The following is a 24,227-nucleotide window of genomic DNA, read 5'->3' as shown; positions in this document are numbered from 1 at the left end:
CATCTTGGTTTCTCTTGTATAAGCATTTTAAATGCTACCCACTTAAATTAAAATGCTTGGGCTCATTTCACTGATCCTATATTTAAAATACTTGCAAGTGAGAAGTAATCTTAGAGATATTCCAACACTTTCATCTTTATAGATGAGCAAAATTGAATTATGTATTCATGAATTCTATAAATACCTACTAACGCACGGTGGGGAGTAAAAAGATAAAAGTCCTTGCCTCAAATAAACTTATAAACCTCTCCAATTAAGTCATGCACACAGATAGTGATTCAATCAGATCACATTAACCTTTTGTTAAAGGTTAATCTGAGAGCAAGCTAGGAGTAGAATTCTAGTCTCCCAGTCTGCAGTCCATCTTTTCTTTGTCACAAGATTCCACAATGAGTTCAACTTTAAAGCCAAAAGATTTAAACACAAATTCATTGATAAACCATTCACTTAAATTTCTGTAATGCTGGATGATTTTATCATATGAATAGTTGTCAGATAAAGAGGATTATTAATAACAATAGTTATGATATTTAACATTTTGACCACTTTTTAGTGCCACTTTTTATAGATAACAATCCCTGTAAGAGGGGTCACTACCATCTGCATTTTCACAGTAATGAAAGAAAGCAGACTATTCACAGTTGTGCAAGTAGGAAACAACTAAACAGGAGGAAGAAATTTTAAAAGGTTTTAGTTGGAGTGACAGAACAAATAGCTTCTAAAATCAAGTAAAAATAAGAATGGAGATTAAATGCACTGTTATAAGTCTAAAACTGATGGTCCAGGTGGGAGCTAAAGGCTTGAACTAAGGCAGCACTCAGGCAGAGAACTTGATAGATGGCTAGAAATAACAGAAAATATGATGTCACTACTTTGAGCAACCTATCCACCTACAACAGGACCAGCTGGTTTCAAAAACATATGAACATTGTTTCTCACTGCTGGGGATTTCTGAAATAATGAGTAGGAAAATCTGGAAGAAGGCTACACCCCTGATTGCACTGTGTGGTCTCCTTTTCAAGACTTAGTCATGCTCCAAGAGTAGATTAGAAACTTAGATGTAACCATGAGGCAAGGCTTCAAGATAAAAAGAGAGCAATGCCTTAAACTTTTAAGAAAAATAGTGGCCCAAACCGGTGTGGCTCAATGGATAGAGCGTCGGCTTGGGGACTGAAGGGTCTAGGGTTCGATTCCGGTCAAGGGCATGTTGCGGACATATCCCCAGTAGGGGATGTGCAAGGGGCAGCTGATCAGTGACTCTCATCGATGTTTCTAACTCTCTCTCTCCCTTCCTCTCTGTACAAAATCAATAAAATATATTTTTTTTTAAAAAGAAAAATAGTGATTTAGTAGATGCCTGAATCCTCACTGCTATTGTGATATGAATTTTGGGGCAGGTTTGACCCTAAGATGATCCCCCTACTAAGCTGAAATTGTTTTACAAGCCTGAATCACATGTAGTATGTGCATTTCCTGATTTGGATTATGTTGAGTGCTGTGCAGAATAGACACCTTGTTGACATTAAATGATGCTTAGGCCAGCAGTCGAAAAACTCATTAGTCAACAGAGTCAAATATCAACAGTACAACGATTGAAATTTCTTTTGAGAGCCAAAAACTGACTTCTGCACATGGGCCACAAAGTTTCCATCGCACTGTACGCGTGTGGCCCGCACGTGTTATTTTGTGGAAGAGCCACACTCAAGGGGCCAAAGAGCCACTTGTGGCTCTTGAGCCACAGTTTGCTGACCACTGCTTTAGGCAGATTATTCACCTCGCCTTAGTGTGTTGCTACAGTTTATTTTATTTATTATTATTTTTTTAATCCTCACCTAAGGACATGGTTAGTGTGAGGCAATATCCTAGAGAGAGAGAAACAGAGAAACATTGATATGAGAAACATCAATCAATTGGCTTCCTTATGCTTCCTGACTGGCATCACTTTATTTTTTAAATAATCAATTTTGTACTACCTGACTAGCCTTCTGCATTAAGATGACTGATTATTCTGACTGAGTTAATAAGATATATGTTCTCTGAATGAATTACTAAAATCTTTGCTTGATTATATACTAAAATGATCTGAGAACTTTTACGGAGCCTGTGTCTCAAAGCTGACATAAAACAGTAGTTGTGGTGTAATGGAAAGAGAGCAGACTTTGAAATCAGTGATCTGGGTTGGAATCCCAGTCCTGCCATTTAAGAAATGACAGGTGGTAAAATAAAAAAGGACCTACAAATAAAAAGTAAGTCTCTGTGTCCATCTCCCAACCAGCAATCCTCCTCTGCAACAACAATCATTGTTTAGACTCTTCTGTATGTATCCTTTCAAAACATGCCAAGTATATGCAAATTTATCCCTTTTTTATACATAAATGAAAGCATATACATATTGGCTGCATCCTAATTTATTCAATTTATAACTTGGTGATTATTCCAGATCAGCAGATGTAGATTATATATTTAAACTAATCCCTTACTGTTGGACATTTAGGTTGTTTTCAATTTTTAATGCCTTTACTTTAAAATGGCATTTTTAATAAATCTTGGTTCAAGTGTTTCAATACAAACAAGTATGTCTTTAACAAATTATAGAAATGAAAAGGGAAATTGAAGGGTCCAGTGAGAACACAAATTCATAACTCACCTATCAATATAGGCTATCTTTGGTCATCTTATTTAAAGGATTAGTAAACAAAAACCAACATTATTACTATTATAACTTATTAAAGGTTACAAAATGCAAATGTTGATCTTTAAGAACAATGATAAGATGTGACTAGAGATTTTAACCTTCATAAATCTCATCATTCCACCTTACATTCTTTGGTCAGCCATCCTTACACATCTACCCTGAAAGGAAAAAACAAAACAAACTTCAGCTGAAACCGGTTTGGCTCAGTGGTAGAGCGTCGGTCTGCGGACTGAAAGGTCCCGGGTTCGATTCCGGTCAAGGGCATGTACCTTGGTTGCGAGCACATCCCAGTAGGGGGTGTGCAAGAGGCAGCTGATCGATGATTCTCTCTCATCAATGTTTCTAACTCTCTATCCCTCTTTCCTCCTCTCTGTGAAAAATCAATAAAATATATTTAAAAAAAAAAAAAAAAAAAACCCAAACAAACTTCAATCCTCACCATGACGGTAAAAGAATGCTTATAATAAGGAGCTCTACTCATGACTAGAAAAATTAGAAACTTTTGACTTTAGTAAGTCCTTTCTGGTGGTAATTCTACTTCCATACACAAATACAGAATACTTACAAAATACAAATACAATGCAACAACAACAACAAAAAGCTATTGGTATAAAGTAGTTTTGTTCACTTAAAACATGCAAAATATATCCTAAAAGAAATGTGTCAAGCTTATACTAAGAATCATTAACTTATTCCAAACAGAACTGATCCTCAAGGTTACGAATGGCAACAGGAAATTGCGAATAAACTGGTATATATGTAATCATTTAGTTTGTCAGCAAAGAATGACATTTTTTAATCCTTTTTTTTCAAATTTACTTAATAGATGATATATAAGACACCGATATTCAATATAAGGTGACAGAAAAGGTAGGACACAAGTCAGACACAGATGAAGAAATAAGTTATTATGCAAAATATAATCTTTGTGTTCATATATTAGAGAAAAGATGGTATTTCATGTCTCCCAAACACCAAACTCTGTCCACATTGCCCATATTACAGGATTAGGTGCCAATTAATGGTGAAGCAGTAGAGTCAATTTCCATTACAAAACTTTCCTTGCAAAACACTGTTCATATTGTTTTAATGCTTTTTAAAAAGAAAAGTGCAATGGACAAAATCATATAAACACCACCCAAAACAAAACTGTTAACATTTTTTCATGTAAAATTTCAAAATTTAAAAAGAAATAACACACTCATGTCCCTAATGTTTCTCTCCGCAAAAGCATTCAGAATACCCAATACAATTTTAATACAGCAATGGTGATGGACATTAACTATACTTATTGTAATCATTTCACAATATACTCATATATCAATCATTATGTTATACTAGGGGCCCAGTGTAGAAAGTTGGTGCATGGTTAGGGTCCCTAGCGGCTGCCAGCTGCCGGCTACCGGGTGCTGGTCAGAGCCTCCATTTCCTGGCTGATGGCCAGGGCCTTCCTTTGTTCTGCGCCATCCCTGGTAGTTAGCGCACGTCATAGCGAGCAACTGAATTCCTGGTCAGTGGAACTCCCGAAGAGACACTTTGCATATAAGGCTTTTATATAGAGAGATACCTAAAACTAATACAATATTATTCTTTAATTATATCTCAAAAAAATTGCAATACTAAAACAAATACTCATATGAGGGAGTTAAATGAAGTAGATCAATCCAAAATTTATACAAACTCCAAAAAGTCTATCAAAGATGCACTGCATCCAAAATATGGCCAAATAGCAAGACACTATTTATATATTAATAAGTATGCTTTTAGTATCAATAATTTAGAAACCATAATTCATCATTAACTCTCACAGTACTTATTGGGTGAAGCCAGTAAAAACTATCTATAAGAAAAATATAGGCTGTTAAGGTAAGGATGGTGCAAAAGTAGATTTATAGCTGTTTGTATGAATAACACAATAATTACTAAATAATAATACAAGAATAAACTCTGTTTCCTTTACTAACAATTGCAAACCTACTTTTGCCCTCCATCAGCCCTTTCTCAACTGATATTTGTAATTTAGATTTCACAGTGTGTTTTTTAGACCATGCTAAATATTCTTTTGCAGTTGATTATCATACAACCATGGGAGGGGACACTGTAAAAAGCCATAAAAAAATTAATCAAATTTAGCTTTGGACCTAAAAATACTAGTAAACAAAATTAAAATTACACCAATTTCTGAAAGGTTCTCGTTCAACCAAAGTTTTTAAAAAACAAACAAGTATACATTCTGAACATCACCCCTAACTTTCTTGTTTGAAAACCAGAAAGTGTAATTTTAATTTTTTATAGAAGGTCTGCTTTCCCTGATTAATACCCCTATCTTGCTTCCTTTTAGCCAAAGTACAACAGTGGCTTAAAACATCAATCAGCATTTTTAGAGCTACCCAAATGGAAACACTTTATTAAGTGGAGAGCCAGATAATGGTAAACATGTTCCCAGAAGATGTTTTAAACAAGGAAAAATATAAAATAAATATTATCTTTTCTTTAACTCACTTCCTTTTCCTTCCCTCACTCAGGATAAAAAGTCTAAATTTGGCCAAATAATAAAGTCACTATTTGGTCAAAATTTCACCCATCGTTGAGGGTCAAATTTAAACTTTACTTTCTCCATAAGGGCTATTTCATTACCATAATCGATAATGGTTTTTCTATATCTGACTGTTTACACTATTATCATGAACATGCATCATATAATACATCTTCTGGATTCCTACAATTCTTAACTGATCACACAATTAAGAAATATATTAATCAATGTAAAATATTGAACACCAATTATATTCAAACTACTGTACTAGGCAGTGAACATATCTGAATAAATTTCTACAAGAATTAGTAATTTAAAAAGTACTGGAAAGGCATAGGCAAGAAAAATGACCGTTATACAACAGGTAAATATCCTGTTGATATTTTCTCTCCCAGAAACCAGAGGAAGCACTAAATCCAATTCCAGTCTAACAGGTAGGAACTGCTTTGTAAAGGAAAGAGATGAGAACTTTGGAAGACTGTAATTATGACATTTTAGCACTGGTGATACTAGAAAAGGAACACTGAGCACAATGAGATATGTACTCTTTGAGAGCTCTGAGAAAGGATAGGTAGTATGAAACAGAAAACTTTTAAAAAGGAGGAAGATGACAAAAAGATTGTAGGCTCACAAGTGAAATTATCATAATCATAAGTGACTGCCTCCTGGTAAATTAGTTGCCTTATAAAAATTTGAAGGCATGGTAAATGCCGTGCCTAAAAGAAATCCATCACTGAAAAGCAGAAGTTACCTGTCTTCTCCATTTAACAACTTACTATCTTTACTGTACAAAAAACTAGGCTCATCCTAACAAAATAAATCCCATTTTTATTAAAGCTCATTCCTTCAGGTGAAACCAGCATTCCTCTAGCTAAGATACTACAAGGGAAACAAAAGAAAAAGTAAGTGAGACTACATTAAACTAAAAAGTTTAAGAAATTTTATTGAATTTTTTTTTTTTTTAGAGAGAGAAAAAGTGAGAGAGAGGGACAAACATCAATGTGAGAGAGAAACATTGATCAGTTGCTTCCTGTATGAATTCCCATTGTATACTGACCAGAAATGGAACTAGCCATCTTTTGGTTCATGGGCCTATGCTCCAACTAACTGAGCCACAACAGCCAGGGCCAAGCTGAAAGGTTTTAGCACAGCAAAGGAAACCATCAACAAAATGAAGACAACCCACTAAGTGGGAGAACATATCCGTCAATGATATATCTGATAAGAGGTTAATATCTAAAATTTATAAAAAACTTATAATCTTTGACACCAAAAAACAAACAATCCAATTAAAAAAGGGCAAAGGACATGAACAGAAACTTTTCCAAAAAAAGGCATAGAGATGGCCAATAGACATATAAAAAGATGCTCAGTGTCACTAATCGTCAGAAAAATGTAAATTAAAATCACATAAGATATCTATCACCTTACACCTGCCAGAATGGCTATCATCAATAAATCAACAAACAAGTGTTGGGGAGGATGTGGATTAAAGGGAACTCTGAAGCACTATTGGTGGGAATGTAGATTGGTGCAACCACTGTGGAAAGCAGTATGGAGTTAACCCAAAAAATAAAAATGGAACTGTCTTATGATCCAGTGATTCCATTCCATATCCCAAGGAACCAAAAACAATAGTTTGAAAGAATATTTGCACCCCTATTTCATTGCAATATTTATAATAGCTAAGATCTGAAAGCAGCAGATAAGTGGATAAAAAAGCTGTGGGACATTTACGCAATGGAAGTAACACTCAGCCATAAAAACACACACAAAGAAATCTTATCCTTTGAGACAGCATAGAAGAACCTGGAGAGTATTATAATATGTTAAGTGAAATAGGCCATTCAGCCCTGGCCTGTGTGCTCTATTGGTTCAGTGCTGCTCTGTGCACTGAAAGGTTTTGGGTTCAATACCTGGTTCGAGTGTGTTCAGAAGTGAAGTTTCTCTCACACTAATGTTTCTCTGTCTCTCTCCCTCTCCCTTTTTCTCTCTCTGAAATCAATTTTTAAAACTAAAAAGCCATTCAAAGAAAGACAAGTACCATATGATTTCTCTTATATGTGGAATCTAATGAACAAAATAAACTAATAAAATAGAAACAGACTCATAGGGAGCAGACTGACAGGGGGTGGGGAGGGAAGCTGGGTGAAAAAGATGAAGAGATTAACTAACAACAACAACAACAAAAATTTAAAGAAAAAAAATTCCAACCCTAATAGAATGACAACAGTATGGTGATTACCAGAGGGAAAGGGGACATGGGAGCTGGTAAGAGAGGGTAAAGATGCACCAGTTAATAATGCAGATTTTGTTCAATAGATGGAGTTACACATATGTTGATATATATGCGATTTGATATGTATGCCATTTGTTGTATTGACAAGAAGCTTCAAAACTTCATGTCAAATTTGCCGAAGGTGTTAACATCATAGATATTTTTATGCTTAAAATGTCGAATTTTGTGCCAAAAAAAGAACATTTGCAGGAACTTTTAATTCATTACTTTATTTTGAAGAAAAAGTTAACATATACTTTGGGAAGCTTATGGTGAGCATGCTCCATCTCAAGATACCTGTGAATGCTGGTTTAAATGCTTTAAAAGTGATTATTTCGATGTGAAAGACAACGTCCAAGTCAACCAAAAAAGTTTGAAGACCAACAATTACAAGCATTATTGGATAAAGATGCGTTTCAAACTCAAAAACAACTTGCAGAAAGATTAAACGTTGCTCAGCAAACAATTTCCAAGCAATGGGAAAGATTTTAAAGGGAGGAAAATGGGTGTCGAATCAATTGAACGAAAGACAAATGGAAAACCAAAAAGTCATCGAATTGTGACTGGCGATGAAAAGTGGATTGATTTTGAGAATTTCAAACGCACAAAATCCTGGGTTAATCCAGGTCAACCATCAATATTGACTGCAAGGCCAAACTGCTTCAGAAAAAAGACAATGCTCTGCGTTTGGTGGGATCAGGAAGGTGTGGTGTATTATGAGCTTCTAAAACCAGGTGAAACTGTTATTGATTGCTACTGACTACAAATAATCAATTTGAATCACGCTTTGATCGTGAAATGACCAGAATGTGCCAGAAGACACAGCAAAGTAATTTTGCTTCATGATAATGCACCATCACACACTTCAAAACCAGTTAAAGATAAGTTAAAGGATCTTGCCTGGAAAGTTTTAACCCACCCGCTGTATTCACCAGACCTTGCTCCTTCAGATTACCACTTGTTCTGATCAGTGGCACACGCACTTTCTGAGCAGCATTTCAAAATGTATGAAGAAGTGGAAAATTGGGTCTCTAAATGGTTTGCCTCAAAACAAAAGTTCTATTGGGACGCTATCCACAAATTACCTGAAAGATGGGGAAATGTGTAGCTAGCGATGGACATTACTTTGAATAAAGCATTTTAAATGTTTCTCTTGAAATTATCATTTTTTCTTTGGTTACAAAATCTGCATTATTAACTGGTACACCTAGTAAGTGGAACTGGAAAGAGACATGACTTGGAATGGTGTACACACAATATTATAGAATTGTACCCCTGAAACCTATATACTTTTATTAACTAATGAAACCCCAGTAAATTCAATTAAAAATATACCGTAGTATATGATAAGTGAGGTAAGTGATTACTCTGTGCTGCTAAAAATAATTTTAACAAGTAAAAAAGTAAATTTCTAATTTAATTCAGGTTACAAAAGCTTCGGTGTGATGGGACTATGAGATAGACTGCAGATTGAATTTGCCTACCTTGCTCATTAGATTTCTGTCATTTTGGAAACTACTGAAATTAAGGCATAGAAATTGAATTAAATTGTGTATATTGAAAGAAACCATATTTCATGCAGTTGAAAACCCCATCTTTTTTTTTTTTTAATGAGAAAGTCATTCCAAAGACAAAGGGTCTTCAGTGGAGACAGAGCAACAATATTTCCTATTCTTTTCTTGGTCTTGACTTTCAGTCAAATTACAGTGAACAGTTTAAGAAACATTATTTCCTGGTAATGGCGATTCAGGAAATTGGAGAAAAGGGAAAAATGATTAAAGCGATAAGCCAGTTTGCAAGGGAGACGTCTGGAATCCTGTAATAGCCAGTGAACTAGAAACACTGGATACTTTTATAGATACAGACACCCAACTAGGGAGCCAGGAGCCAGTGCAAGTTCAGCCGAGGGATGAAGGCAGACGTGGGGGGGAGAGAAGTCACCGCGAAAAAAAAAACCCTACCCTCTGCAACTGTCTAAAATGTCCATAATATTCCGTAACCGCCCAGAAACACCCTCCCCCACAACCCTAACAACCCTGCGGGCCAGGCAGGCTGCTTTCACTTACTGAGCTGTCCCCCGCCCGACGTCATGCTCGGCTCCCGACCTCCTGCGCCTCCAAAGCCGACTGCTCCGGGGATCCCCGGCGCCCCCAACCCCGGCGGGGTCCCACTCTGTCTCTCGAAGTTGCCCGGATTGGAGAAGTAGTCGCGCAGCCGAGGCAGCTCTCGGCCGCTCTCTAGCAGCTCGGTGTGCAGCTCCAGGGCGGTCAGCAAGTATTGATCGCGCAACAGCTGAGCCGCGATCGCATCAATCGACAACCGGGCCGGGTTCTCCCCGCTGCCCCCCAGGGCCATCGCAGCCGCCGCCTCCCCAGGGAGCACCGGCCGTGCACTGCTCCCTAAGGCCACGGGATCCTGGGGCGATAGCGAGTCCGCAGAGCCAGGATCTAGGTCGCCCCCGGAACCCAGCCGAAGTCCTGCCCGCCGCTCCTCGGTCGTCGCTACCTCGTCGTCATCCTCGTCTGAATCACTGAGAAATGGATTCACGCCGCCGCTACCACTACCACCACCTCCAGGCACCATCGCCGCCATCTTATCCTGTCAGGCGTGCAGGCACCTCCCAGACTGGATGACAGGCCGCAGCCTGAATTCCCCCTCCCCCTCAGCGGGCACTGCCCACCTCCACAGCCCGGGCCTGGCCACGTCCCGCCTCTCCACCTGGAGACCAGGCGTCGGCTCAGAGGCAGAAGGTCCGGAGGCAGCAACACCCACCGCCTCTGCCGCGGCTGCAACAGCAGCCCGGCTTTGCAGGCGTCTTCCTGGTCCCTAGTCTCGCGAGAAAAAGAGCGTGTTCTCTCCTCCCCTTCTCCCCGCCCCGTCCTGCGCCCGCCCCGCCCTAGCCCCGTAGGTTCACGGAACCCACCAGCAAAGCCGCTCTGGACTCAAATGCAAAACCCCGCCCCCACTATGTTTGATTGGCTAGGAATAGGGAGGAGGCGGGGTTACGGAGGACTTGGTCTTGGAATTATCGCGAGAACTGTTGCTGGCCAGGTAGGTGACAGGGGGCGTTCCGTGGCTGAGATGCGTTTGTGACGGCGACTTAGGAACATTCCTTTGGCCGTCCTTTCAGTGGGCAGAGAGGGAACTCTGCCAAAGAGTGGAGTCCTGCCTTCGCGCTGAGGTGGCCTCGTTCCCGGATCTGGCTTGACCGGGATGAGCCTCAGGTAAAATCCGGGGACCAGGGCACCGAGGTGCGCTGTGGCACCGAAACTGGTCCCGTGCCCGCAGATCGCGGCTTCTGGAGCACGCTTCACGTTTTCTTTCTGGTTGCCGCTAACTGGTGGCATTTCCCCCCCCTGTGTAGCGGGGTCCCCGGGGCAGTAGTTAGAATGTGGCTTCTTTTCTCATCCTTCCCTTCCCAGCCATGTGCCTGCTTACCCTGAAGGCTCAGCAGCAGCACCGGCTGCGTGCATTTCTAGGGAGCGCCGTCTCACGTTAGGGCTGTGAAACGACAGCAGGATGGGGCGGGGGGAGTGCGGAGAGCAAATAGAAAAAGGATTTGCCAGGATCTGTGAATATCCTGACAGCCTGGACTTGTATAACAAGCGGTTAAGGGGGCTCAATAAACACTTAGAACTTAATACATAATATTTGCTAAACAGGAGACCCTTTAGAATATCACATTCAGCCCCATCAAGCAGAAAAGTAAGTAAATTTAAGCCTAGAAACGTCCCATTGACCTGGTCCAGTCAACTCCACTCATAAATATTCAAAGGAACTAAAATCAGTTAGCTTAACGTCCAAAGCCATTATTCTTTCACTATGTCTTGCACCTTGTTCCATTTAGAGTGGAATTCAGGTATTGATAGTGAAACTTAATTATTTTAAAACCTAAATGGTTTAGACAGCTTTGATTTTTATCAAATGTTAGCACATAAAGGAAGCATACAAAAGTTTCAAGTCCAACATTTGTCTTTTATATCATTCCTTAATTACAGTTCGAGGTGGTAAAGGGGATATTACGTTCTAGTCAACAGTATTAGAGTGCTATTCCGGAGAGCTTCTATTTTCTTCACTCGTAAATTGCTCCTTTTGCAGGTTTAAGATTTCCTTTCTTTCTGTATAGCTTCCTTTAAGGACCAAAGTAAATAGGTAGCAGTAATTATGTTATCAGATAAGTTACATATTATATCCAAGCAGTAAAGTATCTCCTTTGGTTCTATGGAAAAATTAAAATAGAGCATTCTTATGTAACCTTAGGTCACGTTATTGGTTTACATGTAAAGGGATGCCAACAGTTAAATGTAGGCTTTAATTTCAGTTTACCCAGGCTCAGTAAACTAAAATTTTAATTTGAATGAAGCTTTTTTTTTTTTTTGCTAGAAGTTTTTTTGGCATTAAAATAAAAATAGAACATTAGGTCCTAATGTTCAAATTTTAAATATTTTTCTGAGACATATATTGAAGAAAAATGCAGAAAAAAATCTCATTTTAGGAAAATAGTATTAAAAATAACTAATGCCCTATCCTGTTATAAATATATTTTTTGTAGGGATATTTTTCCATTGATTTTTAAAGAGAATGGAAGGAAGGGGGAGAGACACAGAGAAATATCTATGTGAGAGAGATACATCTATTGGTTGCTTCTCACCCCAACCATGTCCTGGGGGTGATTGAGCCTGCAACCGAGGTATGCAGACTGATGCTCTATCCACTGAGCAAAACTGGCTAGGGCTTGTTATATATTTCTTGACAAAAGGGATTATTGATCCTCATTGTGATTGAGTTTGCCAGAAAGATTGAAAAATGGAACCAATTTCTGGAGTAATGGGTGGATTAAGAATGTCATGGGAAGGGCATGATTAGAAATGAATAGTTTATTTACAATTCCATCTCTATAATGGGGAATTTTAGAAATTTCCTGCACTTAAGGTCCTTGAAGAGGATTGTTCTTTTCAGGTGAAGAGCCCAAAATTCTTATCCCAGTTGTAATTTGCTGTGAGACCTTAAAAAAGTTACTTTACTTCTCTCATCTCACATTCATCTATTTGTCAAGGGGATAATGAAAGTACACGGGATTAGGAATGTGTTTGTCACAATATCTGGTACTTGGTATACCATAAATGTTGTTGTTATAGTCAGTTATCAATTAATGTAATATTACTATATGTTGAAAATATTTGACAGGGTTTTAAAAATAAAACACCTAAAAATAAAACAAATATTAACTGGAAAAAACAAGTCATTAGGGCCCAAAGGACATAGCTTTAATTTAGGGTCTGACTTCTAAAATATAGGTTGAACATAGATTTTGTTTCCTCAGAGAGTTGTAAGAAGTTGGACATAGAATTTATGATTGGCTTCCTGTACAAATGTAGTTTCCTGATTCTACTTTATAACCTGTAATCATGGACTTGTTTTTATGATCATCCACACTCATAACAAATCAACTGGCCAGTCTTCTCTGTAAGTACCTTGCTTTTCTACAATATAGAAGTTTATTTATCAATTTAAAATATTTATTTATCAATTTAAAATATTGCTGATCTCTACTTAACAATAGTTTATTAGTAATATATTGGGATTTTTTTTTTTACTTATCAAGATTTATATTAATGTAGATCTTTACAGCTAGTGTTTGATTAAGTAATCAGAATAATCATTGAAGTTTGTATTTTAGTGAGCACTGCTATCTTTTTAGTGTGTAAAAAAATTATTTTGGATATAATAATCTTAAAATAATCATAAGTAAAATTTTAAATGCAAATTGCTGTTGACTTAAAGTTTTAGAGATATCTAACTTTTTATTGTTTTATAATGTGTAGTATTCCACTAGCATAAATTTTTATTGGTACATGGATATGTGTCCTTCAAAATTTAATAGTTATTCACTTATTTTGAGAGGTGCCTAAATGATTGAGCCTTTTTCAGTAAAACTGAAAAAAATATTCTGTTTGAAGATAATAATAATATTGCTTAATATTCCTTAATATACATGTGTTGGGCCATAATAACATAAGTAGTATGTAAAACATGATATTTTGGAATCACTGCAATTTTATGTATAGTAAATGACTTAAGCATAAACTCGTGTTTTGTTTTTTTTTTCTTTTTTCTTTTTTCTTTTTTATGTGTACTGAATCTTTACAGTTTTTGTGTTATGTTCTGGAGGAATAAAAAAAGAAGCAAGGCAGCCTCTAGTGGCAATAGTGCATATTACATGTACCTTTGAAGAGATAATTCTATATAATTTATTCGGTAAACATTTGAGTCCTTGCTAAGTGCCTAGGACTGTGATGAGTGCTGAAGCAGCCCTGTCTTGCTATGACAAAATTATGGATAAGTGATAGAGAGACAGTAATCCAAATAGTCAAAGACTTAACTATGTAATTATAAACTACAGTAAATGTTTTAGTTTCTGATTTAGACTGCACAGTTCTGGAAGAAGTGATGCTTGAAAGTACAAGCAGATGTTAGAAGCAGTGGGGTGAGAGGATGGAGGGTAGAATGGAAGTGTATTCTGGGGGGAGGAATTGTATCCATGACGGTCTTACAGCAATAAGAAACATGAGGATATGTAAAGAAATAAGAAAAGAAAGGCCAATGTGGTGAAGTACCATAAAGCAAGGGAAGATGCTATGAGACAAGACTAGAAAAAAAGTCAGAGGCCAGTCCAGGTAAGGCCTTGTTAGTCATATTGAAGATTTCAGTCTTGTTCTGGGTAGGAGAGAGACACTGAAGGTTTTTATATAAGGGGTGAGATGTTCAGGTTTGCATTTTGAAATACATGGCTATATAGCAGAAGAATAGGGTATAAAGAATAACTCTTAGTTCTCTGATTTACACATATGGGTGAATGGTGGTGCCATCTCCTGAGACTAACACTAAGGAGTTTGGAGGCTTCCTACCTAAACAAGGCTCATGGCCTGGTGGAAGGTAGGGTGGATGGTGGAAGGGGATAGTTGGGAAGGGTGGTATTTATATCATGGGTGTGGTTTTAAACATATTCAGTTTGCATTTCTTTGAAATATCCAAGTGGATGTGTCAAGTTTGGAGTTACATATATGGATTTGGAGTTATAATTTGTTAAGACTTTTGTATATAGTTGATAACTGAAGCCAAGATATGATGAAAAATGCCTAAACATAAAGTATAGCCGAAACCGGTTTGGCTCAGTGGATAGAGCATCGGCCTGTGGACTGAAAGATCCCGGATTCGATTCCGGTCAAGGGCATGTACCTTGGTTGCGGGCATATCCCCAGTAGTGGGTGTGCAGGAGGCAGCTGATTGATGATTCTCTCTCATCGATGTTTCTAACTCTCTATCCCTCTCTCTTCCTCTCTGTAAAAAATCAATAAAATATATTAAAAAACAAAACATAAATTATAGAGTGAGGAGAGAAAAGGGCCTATAACCAATTTTTGAGTAACTCCAAAATTCACTGACCAGATAGAGCCCATTCTACACTGGTCAGAGATATAGCAGGAAAACCAAAGAAGTAATTTTCAAAGAAGACAAGAAATGAGAGCTTTTTAAAAGAAGGAATAGCTAATAAAGACAAATGGAATGGGTAAGCCATGAAAGACAACTGAAAAAAATAGCCATTGGATTTTGCAGTATTCACTACCTTAGAGAAATCTTTCTCAATTTAAGTTGTTTGAGAATTAGATGATTGGGTAAAAAGAGATTGTATTCAGTATTTTCAAGAAGTTTGGTGATATTAGGAAGAAAGGAGCAGTCAGAGCCTTAAAAAAATTTTTTTTTATTAAGCCTATATTTGTGAGATGTACCCTTATCATAAATGTGACTTAATTCATTTCAATTCTGCATAGTATTTCATTATGAACTGTCAATGTAAGAGCATACAAACCTATAGAGAATTTTTATAAAAATTGATTTGAGCTAAACAGAGAATACACCTGGAAGCAGTCTCAATCAACTAGGGAAAAAGCTGCCTTGAAACGGACATCATGGATACTTTGCTTTTGACAGTTAATGGCATACTATCTTAACAGTATTATTTAAATGTTTCATGCACATTATTTAGTATCAGCTCTGTGACTGTGTCTTCTTGGTATTCTCTGTAATACCCTTACACACAGTTATGCACATAATATGTGCACAGAACATTTTTATTGATTGAACTAGTGGCCTGATGCATGAAATTCATGTACAGAGCAGGTGGTTTCCTCAGCCCAGCCTGCACCCTCTCCAATGGGGAACCCCTTGGGGGATGTCCAACTGCCAGTTTACATCCGATCCCTGTGGGACATTCCTCTCGCAATGTGGGACCGCTGGTTCCTAACCACTCACCCCCTGCCTGCCTGATAGCTCCTAACTGCCTCTGCCTGCTGCCTGATCACCCCTAACTGCCCTCCCCTGCAGGCCTGGGTTTCCCCCAACTGCCCTCCCCTGCAGGCTTGATCACCCCCAACTGCCCTCCCTTATTCTACTTGAATCTTTTATTTTTGCTTGAGTGTACTTTATCATGTATTTTATTTCAGTATCATCTCTTTATTAAAAAATGTTTATTGTTAACCACCAAAAATCAAGTTGAATTATGTAATATTTTAAGATATATGTTCCATCTATATGTTGTCATGAAGATATGTGAAAATACGTAATTCCATTAAGGTTTACCCAGATTTAATTTCATTCCTCTTTCAGCTTTTCTTGAAGATTAATTAGTTACACTGGATATGCTGCTCTTCTTTATTGTGGGATTGCTCGTTCATTTTGTGTTCTTCGCCTCCATTTTTGACATTTACTTTACATCTCCTTTGGTTCATGGGATGGCTCCTCAGTTTACGCCATTGCCTCCTCCAGCAAGGAGACTAGTGCTCATTGTTGCTGATGGGCTGCGGGCAGATGCACTTTATGAATTGGATGAAAAGGGAAATTCTAGAGCACCATTTATTAGGTAAGCATGTCAACTGGAACAAAGACTTCTCTGGAAAAAATATTATCTGAATTGATTGAAATGTTTTTAAATAGAGGTATCCAAATTTCTTTATGCCTTCCTCTTTCTGTTTAGGTCAATTTTTGTTATATAATTAAAGAAGTTAAAAATATAGTCAATAGTGTTGTAATAACTATGTATGGTGCCAGGTGGGTACTAGACTTATTAGGTGGGTCATTTAGTAGATTATATAAATTTCTAACCTGAAGCTAACATAAAATAATACCAAATGTCAGCTGTAATTGAATCATTTTAAAAAGAACAAAAAATTGTGAAAAGATACTATGACGCTTCATCCCTAAATATTTCAATACGTATGTTTTAAGAACAAGGACTCTCTCCTACATAACCACAATACCATCATCACACCTAATAAAATTTAACATTGAGAGAATATTATTGTATATATGTTATTTATTAATAAAATTTTTTTTTTTTAAATTTCAATAGTTTGTGGCTTAAAATAACACTGGTGTATTTTGTCTTACGATTCTATACAGTGGTTGGGTGGGTCTTTGTTCTTGTACCTGGGCTCACTTATGCTACAGAATCCACTGGTGGGAGGGCTAGGACTGGGCTCAGCTGGGATTAGGGTTTTTTTCTTCATAAATTTTGACTCACTTTTTTAGGTTTGACTCCTTCTGTAATAATATTATTTCTCCAAAGCCTTAACAGAGCATTTAATTATGTCTATGTTAACTATTCATCTGTAATATCTTTTAGGAATATCATAATGCACGAAGGCAGCTGGGGGATATCGCATACTCGCGTGCCAACTGAATCTCGGCCGGGTCATGTAGCCATGATAGCTGGGTTTTATGAAGATGTTAGTGCAGTTACCAAAGGTATTGTCTATTTAGACAATTTCATCCTTTGAAAAATTTATTTTGTAAATATTGCTTCTTTAGTACTGCATCATGACACAAGGTGAAGGATGTTTTGAGATACTTTTGACATATTTTAGTAGGCCTTAGCTAAGCACATACTGTATTGAATCAAGAACCAGGGGTCCTCAAACTTTTTAAAGTCGGGGCCAGATCACGTTCCCTCAGAGAGCTGGAGGGCCGGACTATATGACCTACTAATTCCTACTGTAACACCTCGGCTGCGCTCACTGCCCAAAAAACCTGGCGGGCCGGATCAGACTCCTCTGCGGGCCGCATGTGGCCCGCGGGCCGTAGTTTGAAGACCCCTGATAAGCTTTAGTATTATATCATCCTGTGCTATTAAAATAATGTGATTGGATAGATCTATAATTTTCCTAGAATTTAACTCCCAAAAGTTCAAAATAATTCTTTATTAAGAAGTAAATTATCTATTGTAAGCTTTAAGAAATTTGTAGCATGATACATGTAACAGAATCTATTATTACTTTTGCATTTGTTGTGCGATTAATGCTCATTGTTATTATTTAAAGAATAGTTCTTTAGAGGTTATACTAATACCTCACCATGTGTATATTGTTTTGTTATTATTTGCTTTTTCTCTCAATTACCTGAAGGATGGAAGGAAAACCCTGTGGAATTTGATTCTCTTTTCAATCAAAGCAAGTACACATGGAGCTGGGGAAGTCCAGATATCTTGAGTATGTTTGCCAAAGGTAAGAGATTTATATTTTCTCAGGTAGTAAATAGGTTAATAAATTTAGTAGTTGTTAGATACTAACAATATTTTATTGATTTCGAGATACATGTTTTAACATATTTAATAATTCTGAAATAGGGATGCATGTTGCAATGGGCAAACATGTCAATTTGATTTTTTTTTCTTTTTAGTTGAAATACAAGAAACCTCTAACTGTTAGCCATTTATATACTCTTGAATTCAATGGAATGACATATGGCTCTAACATTCAATAACTTTATAATCTTGGACAAGTTAGATAACTTCTCTGAACTTCAGTATGATTTTTGTAAATATGATGATTTTATGTCATAAGTTTGTTTTTAGGATTAAATTAGATAATTCATGTGAAACCTTTAGCAAAGTGCTTATCATATAACTCCTCATGATGCTAATGCTGATGTCTGGTTCATTTTACATTGATGAATTATTAAGAAATTGGTAAAAAAAAAAAAATTTAAAGAAATTGATAGTCACATAAAGATTTAAACATTAAAATTTATGTTTATGATTCCTATTTTCATATATTCAAGATCTTGCCATTTGAATTAGTTTCTGTTTTCTGTGTATGAATCTCAAGTATTAGAACATCTTTGATTATAAAATTTACATTGCTTTCTAAAATCACTGGATTTTTTTTCAACTTTATGTCATTTAATGCCTTTTAGTGGGAGCAGAATGGTCATTTCACTTAATGAAAAAGTTTTGTAACATTATACTTAGTCATGGGTGTAATTAGATGAAATAATTTAAGATTATTATGTCTTAAAAGCAAAATACATATTCAGAATTTTATGTATGTCATTCATATAATGTTATTATGTAAGACAGGCCAAAAAACCTCAAACTGCTTGCCATTTTTATAGTCACTTGTTTAAACAGCAGTTTAGCTTTGGGGAGGACAGGTGGCATATTTAACTTACCTTCCTACTTCTGGCTACAATTGATAGGATAGGGTCAATGCCTGAATTGGAGACAGTTCAATGGGAATTTTCCTTTTCTTATAGTAACCAACAAACCAAACTCAGATCTTTACTTAGAATGTGGGAATTAGAATGGCTAAGCAGTAGAATAGCAGTAGTGTCAATAGGACTAAACTGACATTGTAAGAGATTGTCATTACTTCGTTTTATCTCTTTCTTCTAATCTATAAGAGCCTATCTAACTCCGAAACTCACTAAGTTGATTGGATTCTTTATAAAATATTGCAAATGTATAAGATTAATATATTTGCTTACCCCGTCAAACTATTTAGCAATAAGCAATATCTATTCCCCAATATTGAGAAATTTACACATAATCTTTAAATAAGAGGAGTGACTATTTGCATTTCTTCTTGCTTTCGGTAGTTTTGTAAACTAAGTGAATTCATCTATTTTAGATTATAACATTCTAACCAAAACAATTTTTTAATAATTTAATCCCATAGGGAGACAAACTTTGGTGTTTATTTTTGTGTATTAGTGTTGTCTCTTTGGCAAATAAGTTAACTTACATGTATTGTATATGTAAAATTGGAATATCTTGTGAGAACCAAGTAACAGCATGTATTAAAGGACAAAGCATGGTCCATAGTATATAAAATAAACATTAACTATTCCTCCCATCTTTCTCTTTCCCATCATAATCTAAAATGCCTTGTGAAAAATTTTGGTTACTCACAAAAATCTTTAAATGACTACTTCATATTTCTAACAGTTTGAAAGATTGCTTAAAATTTTTTTCCCCCAATTTCCTTTTCAGATGCTTCAGGAAACCATGTTTTTACATATTGTTATGATGCTGACAATGAGGATTTTGGTGCCAAGGATGCAACAAAACTGGATACGTGGGTCTTTGATAACATTAAGGTGCGTGCTATTGACAGGACACCTATTTCTACTTAAACTACTAGAAACAGATTTGTCAGTAAATACATCTTGTATTTGTATGAACGTAAAAGTCTTATACTCTAGCACACTATTTTTAAAAGACTGGATTTTAAGAAATTAACATTCTACAATAACCAGTTAATAGAAGTTTAAACATAATTTTAAAAAGATAACCTTTCTAATCTACATGCTTCAGCTAGTAAAATGAGCCCTACATTGGAATTCAGTTAATCTGTATTTTATTCCTAGTCTGCTGAATTATCTGAGGTGTAAACCTTTACCAGTTTCTTACAATGTGGCAGCCTATGAGCTGTGTGGAAGTTTCTTGAAAAATGCTGTTTAAATGTAATCTCTCTCAGGGTCCATAATGACCAGAACGACTGATGACTGGTTGATATAATGCCCCCTGTGGCCAGCGAACTGGCCTGATCAGGGGACAGGGCCAGACAGCCAACCTCCCGTAGCTCCTCCCTAATTGGCCCAAAGCCGCTCTCCCTGACCAGTCCTGCCCCTTGATCACCACCCCTCCCCAATAGGGAGTGGAGCTGATTGGCCAACCTCCTGCAGTCCCTCCCCACTGGCAGTCCCACACCTGATGGGCCCCCAACACTCTGATCGGCCCACAGCCCCTCCCCCTGGCTGGCCAACCCTGATTGCATCCCCCACCCCAATAAGGGTGGGGCTGGCTGGCCAACCTCCTGCAGCCCCTCCCCAAGCCAGCCCAGCCCTGATCAGACCCCAATCGGGGCAGGCTGGCTGATCAACCTCCTGCTGTCTCCTCCTCCTGAGAGGCCCAGCCCTGATCTGCTCCAATTGAGGTCAGGCCTGCCCGACCCCACCCATGCATGAATTCGTGCACTGGACCTCTAGTGCAATTATAATAACACTAGAGGCCTGATGCATGAAAATTTGTGCAAGATAGGCCTTTCTTTCCCTAGCTGCCAACACCGGCTTCCCTCCATCACCCAGGACCTGGGCTTCCCTCTGGCTGCCTGCAGGCACCTGGGACCCAAGCTTCCCTCCTCTGGCTGCCAGCAGGCACCCAGGACCCAAGCGGCTTCCCTCCAGCCACCACCAGGCACCTGGGACCTGGGCAGCTTTCCTCTGGCCCCAGCTTCGTCCGGACTGGTCTAATTAGCATATTACCCTTTTATTATTATAGATGAAGTATATGTTTTTTTAAAAACATTTTACTTAAAATTTACTTTAAAGGAAAATTAGATAAGTAAAACCAAATTAGCAAATTAATCATAATAAAATATTTATGCGTTTTTGTAAGAAATAAGAATTTTTTTTGACTCTTTGATAGGGACAATTATCACCAGGAGTTCAATTAAAATTCATCAAAAATTGTGGGAAATGGTGACTATTAGCTCTCTCCTTTCGATCAATCCATTGTTTCTCATCTTCAAATTATAATTTATCTGTTGTATGAAGCTTTCATTGATTGATCCCTAATGCTTCTTCTTTTTACCAGTGATGTCTTTTGAACTGACATGGTGTACTTCTCCAGATGTAGTTATTTTTGTTCATTTGTTTATAAATATACTTTTAAATATGTGTTTGCATTTGTCTTTATATTTACTTCACAGGAATTAAGTTCATCCACATTGAATCTTTTTGTGTTTTAAAACTCAGTTTAATACATCATCTCCTCTATTAATTTTCCCTGACTTCTCTTTGCTTCACCTCACTTTCCATTCCATTTAAATGATAACCCTCTTCTGTGTTCCCTTAAAGCCACTAGTACAGTTTTATTTTTGGTTCTTGTCAAAATATTTCTTCAATCTTCTTTATATTTTTTATTTATTGATTTGAGAGAGAGAAAGAGAGAGAGAGAGAGAGAGAGAGAGAGAGAGAGAGAGAGAGAGATTAATTTGTTCCACTTATTTATGCATTCATTGGTTGCTTCTTGTATGTGTTCTGATTGGGATCAAACCCGCAACCTTGGCATATCGGGGTGACACTCCAACCAACTGAGCTACCCAGTTTTATTCAGTATTATGAGATTTTTATGAAATCACATCTCCTTTCTATAACCTTTTTTTCTTGGCTACAAAAAAATAGCTTGTTTCCTATTTGAACATAGATGTCTCAAATGACAGCAAAGATCTTGTAGTGGTAGGCCTGAGGACAAATTTAAACAAAATAAGATAATTTTATAATTATGTATAAATTTAATTAAATGTTCTTATCAGAATTATTTTATAAATAAAATAAATGAACTAAAATTTTTAACTGATTTGTTACATATAGGAATTCTTTCATGCTGCCAGAAACAACCAATCTTTGTTTTCTAAACTAAATGAAGATAAAGTAGTTTTTTTCTTACATCTATTAGGAATAGATACAAATGGACATGCTCATCGACCCACATCAAGGTAATTTTAATGCTGTGTTTAATTTATTGTTTTTGTGGATAACAACCATTTTGTTTGAACTTTTAAAGTAGTATATATATATATATATATATTTGTGATTATCACAAAAGATATATTTTAAATAACTCTAACGTAGAGTAAGTCAACTATATGAGCTATAGATTGATATACTATAGAAGCTAAAATCTCATGTGCTGTGCCGGACTGCACATTAATATAAATAAAATATATCCTGCATTCTTCATGTTTCAAGGCAGAGAAAAAAATTATGTATTTTAGAAATTCAGTAAATATTGAAATCAAGGCATTTTTATTTATTTATTTACTTACAGAGGGGAAGGGAGAGAGATAGAGAGCTAGAAACGTCGATGAGAGAAACATCGACCAGCTGCTTCTTGCACACCCCCTACCGGGGATGTGCCCGCAACCAACATACATGCCCTTGACCGGAATCGAACCTGGGACCTTTCAGTCCGCAGACCGACACTCTACTGCTGAACCAAACTGGTTTTGGCTGAAATCAAAGCATTTTTATGGTGTTAATATATCACAAAAAGATGTAATTAGCTATTCCTTACATACTCCATTTAATCAGTATTATAGATAGCAAATAATTGTATAAAGTTTTATATACTATATTTCAGTAGCACTCCTTAACTAGACCAGCAATTTTTTTTTCACTACTTTTGTAGACCATAGGAAAAAGGAAGAATCCATGTTATTTTTTTAAAAATATATTCTTATTTATTTCAGAGAGGAAGGGAGAGGGAGAGAGATAGAAACGTCAATGATGACAGACAATCATTGATTGGCTGCCTCCTGCACGCCTCCTCCTAGGGATCGAGCCTGCAACCCGGGCATGTACCCCTGACTGGAATCGAACCCAGAACCCGTTGGTCCACAGGCCAACGTTTTTTCCATTGAACCAAACCAGGCAGGCCCCATGTTATATTTTTATGCTTTATTTCAAATTTGTTTTAGATTAGTCTAACTGTAAAGCCTATTGGTTAGCTGTCCATAATAAATATCTCATTGATCCCCTTTTTTCACATCTACACTGTTTTAACTAATAGTTCATACCAAACCAGCCTTACCAGTCTACCTATTTTTAAGTGTACATGTATGAAAGCATATGTATAATTTGTTCAAAACATATTTGATATGGTATGATATAATTTTACAATATATTATAACATTTTATATCACAGACTAGGAAAGGAAAAAATACTACATTTGAAGCAGTTATGCTTACCTATTGTCACAAGGACAATATAGTTTGCATTATGAGAGACATGAACTTGAAAAGCATTATTGAATTTGAAACTTAAAAAACATTCATTGCAATGTATTTGCTAATCAGTACTCTCCTCTTAAATAATTTTTGACAGTATTTCATATTCTTTTGCTTCTTAAACAGAAAAAAACGTTATTTTTAACAATCTGAAGTGTTCTGATTTTAAACTGTTAAAGATTAAATCTAAAGTATTTCAGGAGTTACTAACTTTGAATGTGATGAGTTCATGTTAAATAAATTTGATTTTTCCAAATTAATTTAATTTCTTCTTTTGTGTCTTTTTAAACAGGGAATATAAGGACAATATTAAACTAGTTGACAAGGGGATTAAAGAAATTGTGTCCCTGCTTCAAGAGTTTTATGGAAATGATGAGAAAACGGCATTTGTCTTTACCTCTGACCATGGAATGACAGACTGGGGTTAGTCTGTCTTTAATTGACTTATATTCTACTAGAGGCCCTGTGCAAAAAAAATCGTGCACAGAGGGTGATTCCTCAGTCCAGCCTGCACCCTCTCACAATCTGGGATGACTGGCTCCTAACCACTTGCCTGCCTGCCTAATCACCACTAACCCCTCTGTCTGCCAGCC

The 24,227-nt window shown here is 36.8% G+C and overlaps 2 protein-coding genes across 4 annotated transcripts in view; one reads left to right on the top strand and one right to left on the bottom strand.

Annotated features, from left to right (window-relative positions):
• The window catches only part of RELCH (RAB11 binding and LisH domain, coiled-coil and HEAT repeat containing), a 95,425-nt gene extending 85,084 nt beyond the window's left edge, over window positions 1-10,341 (bottom strand). For both annotated transcript variants that reach the window (XM_084888296.1, XM_084888297.1), the window contains exon 1: window positions 9,576-10,341. In XM_084888296.1, coding sequence (XP_084744422.1) covers window positions 9,576-10,101 — 526 coding nt within the window. In that variant the 5' untranslated portion in view covers window positions 10,102-10,341. The remainder of the gene's footprint in view (window positions 1-9,575) is intronic.
• Window positions 10,342-10,562: 221 nt separating this feature from the next.
• The window catches only part of PIGN (phosphatidylinositol glycan anchor biosynthesis class N), an 80,626-nt gene continuing 66,961 nt past the window's right edge, over window positions 10,563-24,227 (top strand). The window contains exons 1-7 of one of the 2 annotated variants that reach the window (XM_084888301.1): window positions 10,563-10,733; window positions 16,177-16,429; window positions 17,192-17,313; window positions 17,970-18,068; window positions 19,835-19,941; window positions 22,219-22,343; window positions 23,927-24,057. In XM_084888301.1, coding sequence (XP_084744427.1) covers window positions 16,209-16,429; window positions 17,192-17,313; window positions 17,970-18,068; window positions 19,835-19,941; window positions 22,219-22,343; window positions 23,927-24,057 — 805 coding nt within the window. In that variant the 5' untranslated portion in view covers window positions 10,563-10,733; window positions 16,177-16,208. Of the gene's footprint in view, window positions 10,734-12,841; window positions 12,976-16,176; window positions 16,430-17,191; window positions 17,314-17,969; window positions 18,069-19,834; window positions 19,942-22,218; window positions 22,344-23,926; window positions 24,058-24,227 lie in introns of those variants that run through there. The other variant, XM_084888300.1, reaches the window with a different exon arrangement.

This window comes from Pipistrellus hanaki (genome assembly GCF_964339955.1).
Source record: "Pipistrellus hanaki genome assembly, chromosome: 6".
In the NCBI taxonomy this organism is placed as follows: Eukaryota; Metazoa; Chordata; class Mammalia; order Chiroptera; family Vespertilionidae; genus Pipistrellus; species Pipistrellus hanaki.
The sequence above is the reverse complement of the archived record's forward strand: the minus strand, read 5'-3'. Positions and strand labels throughout refer to the sequence as shown.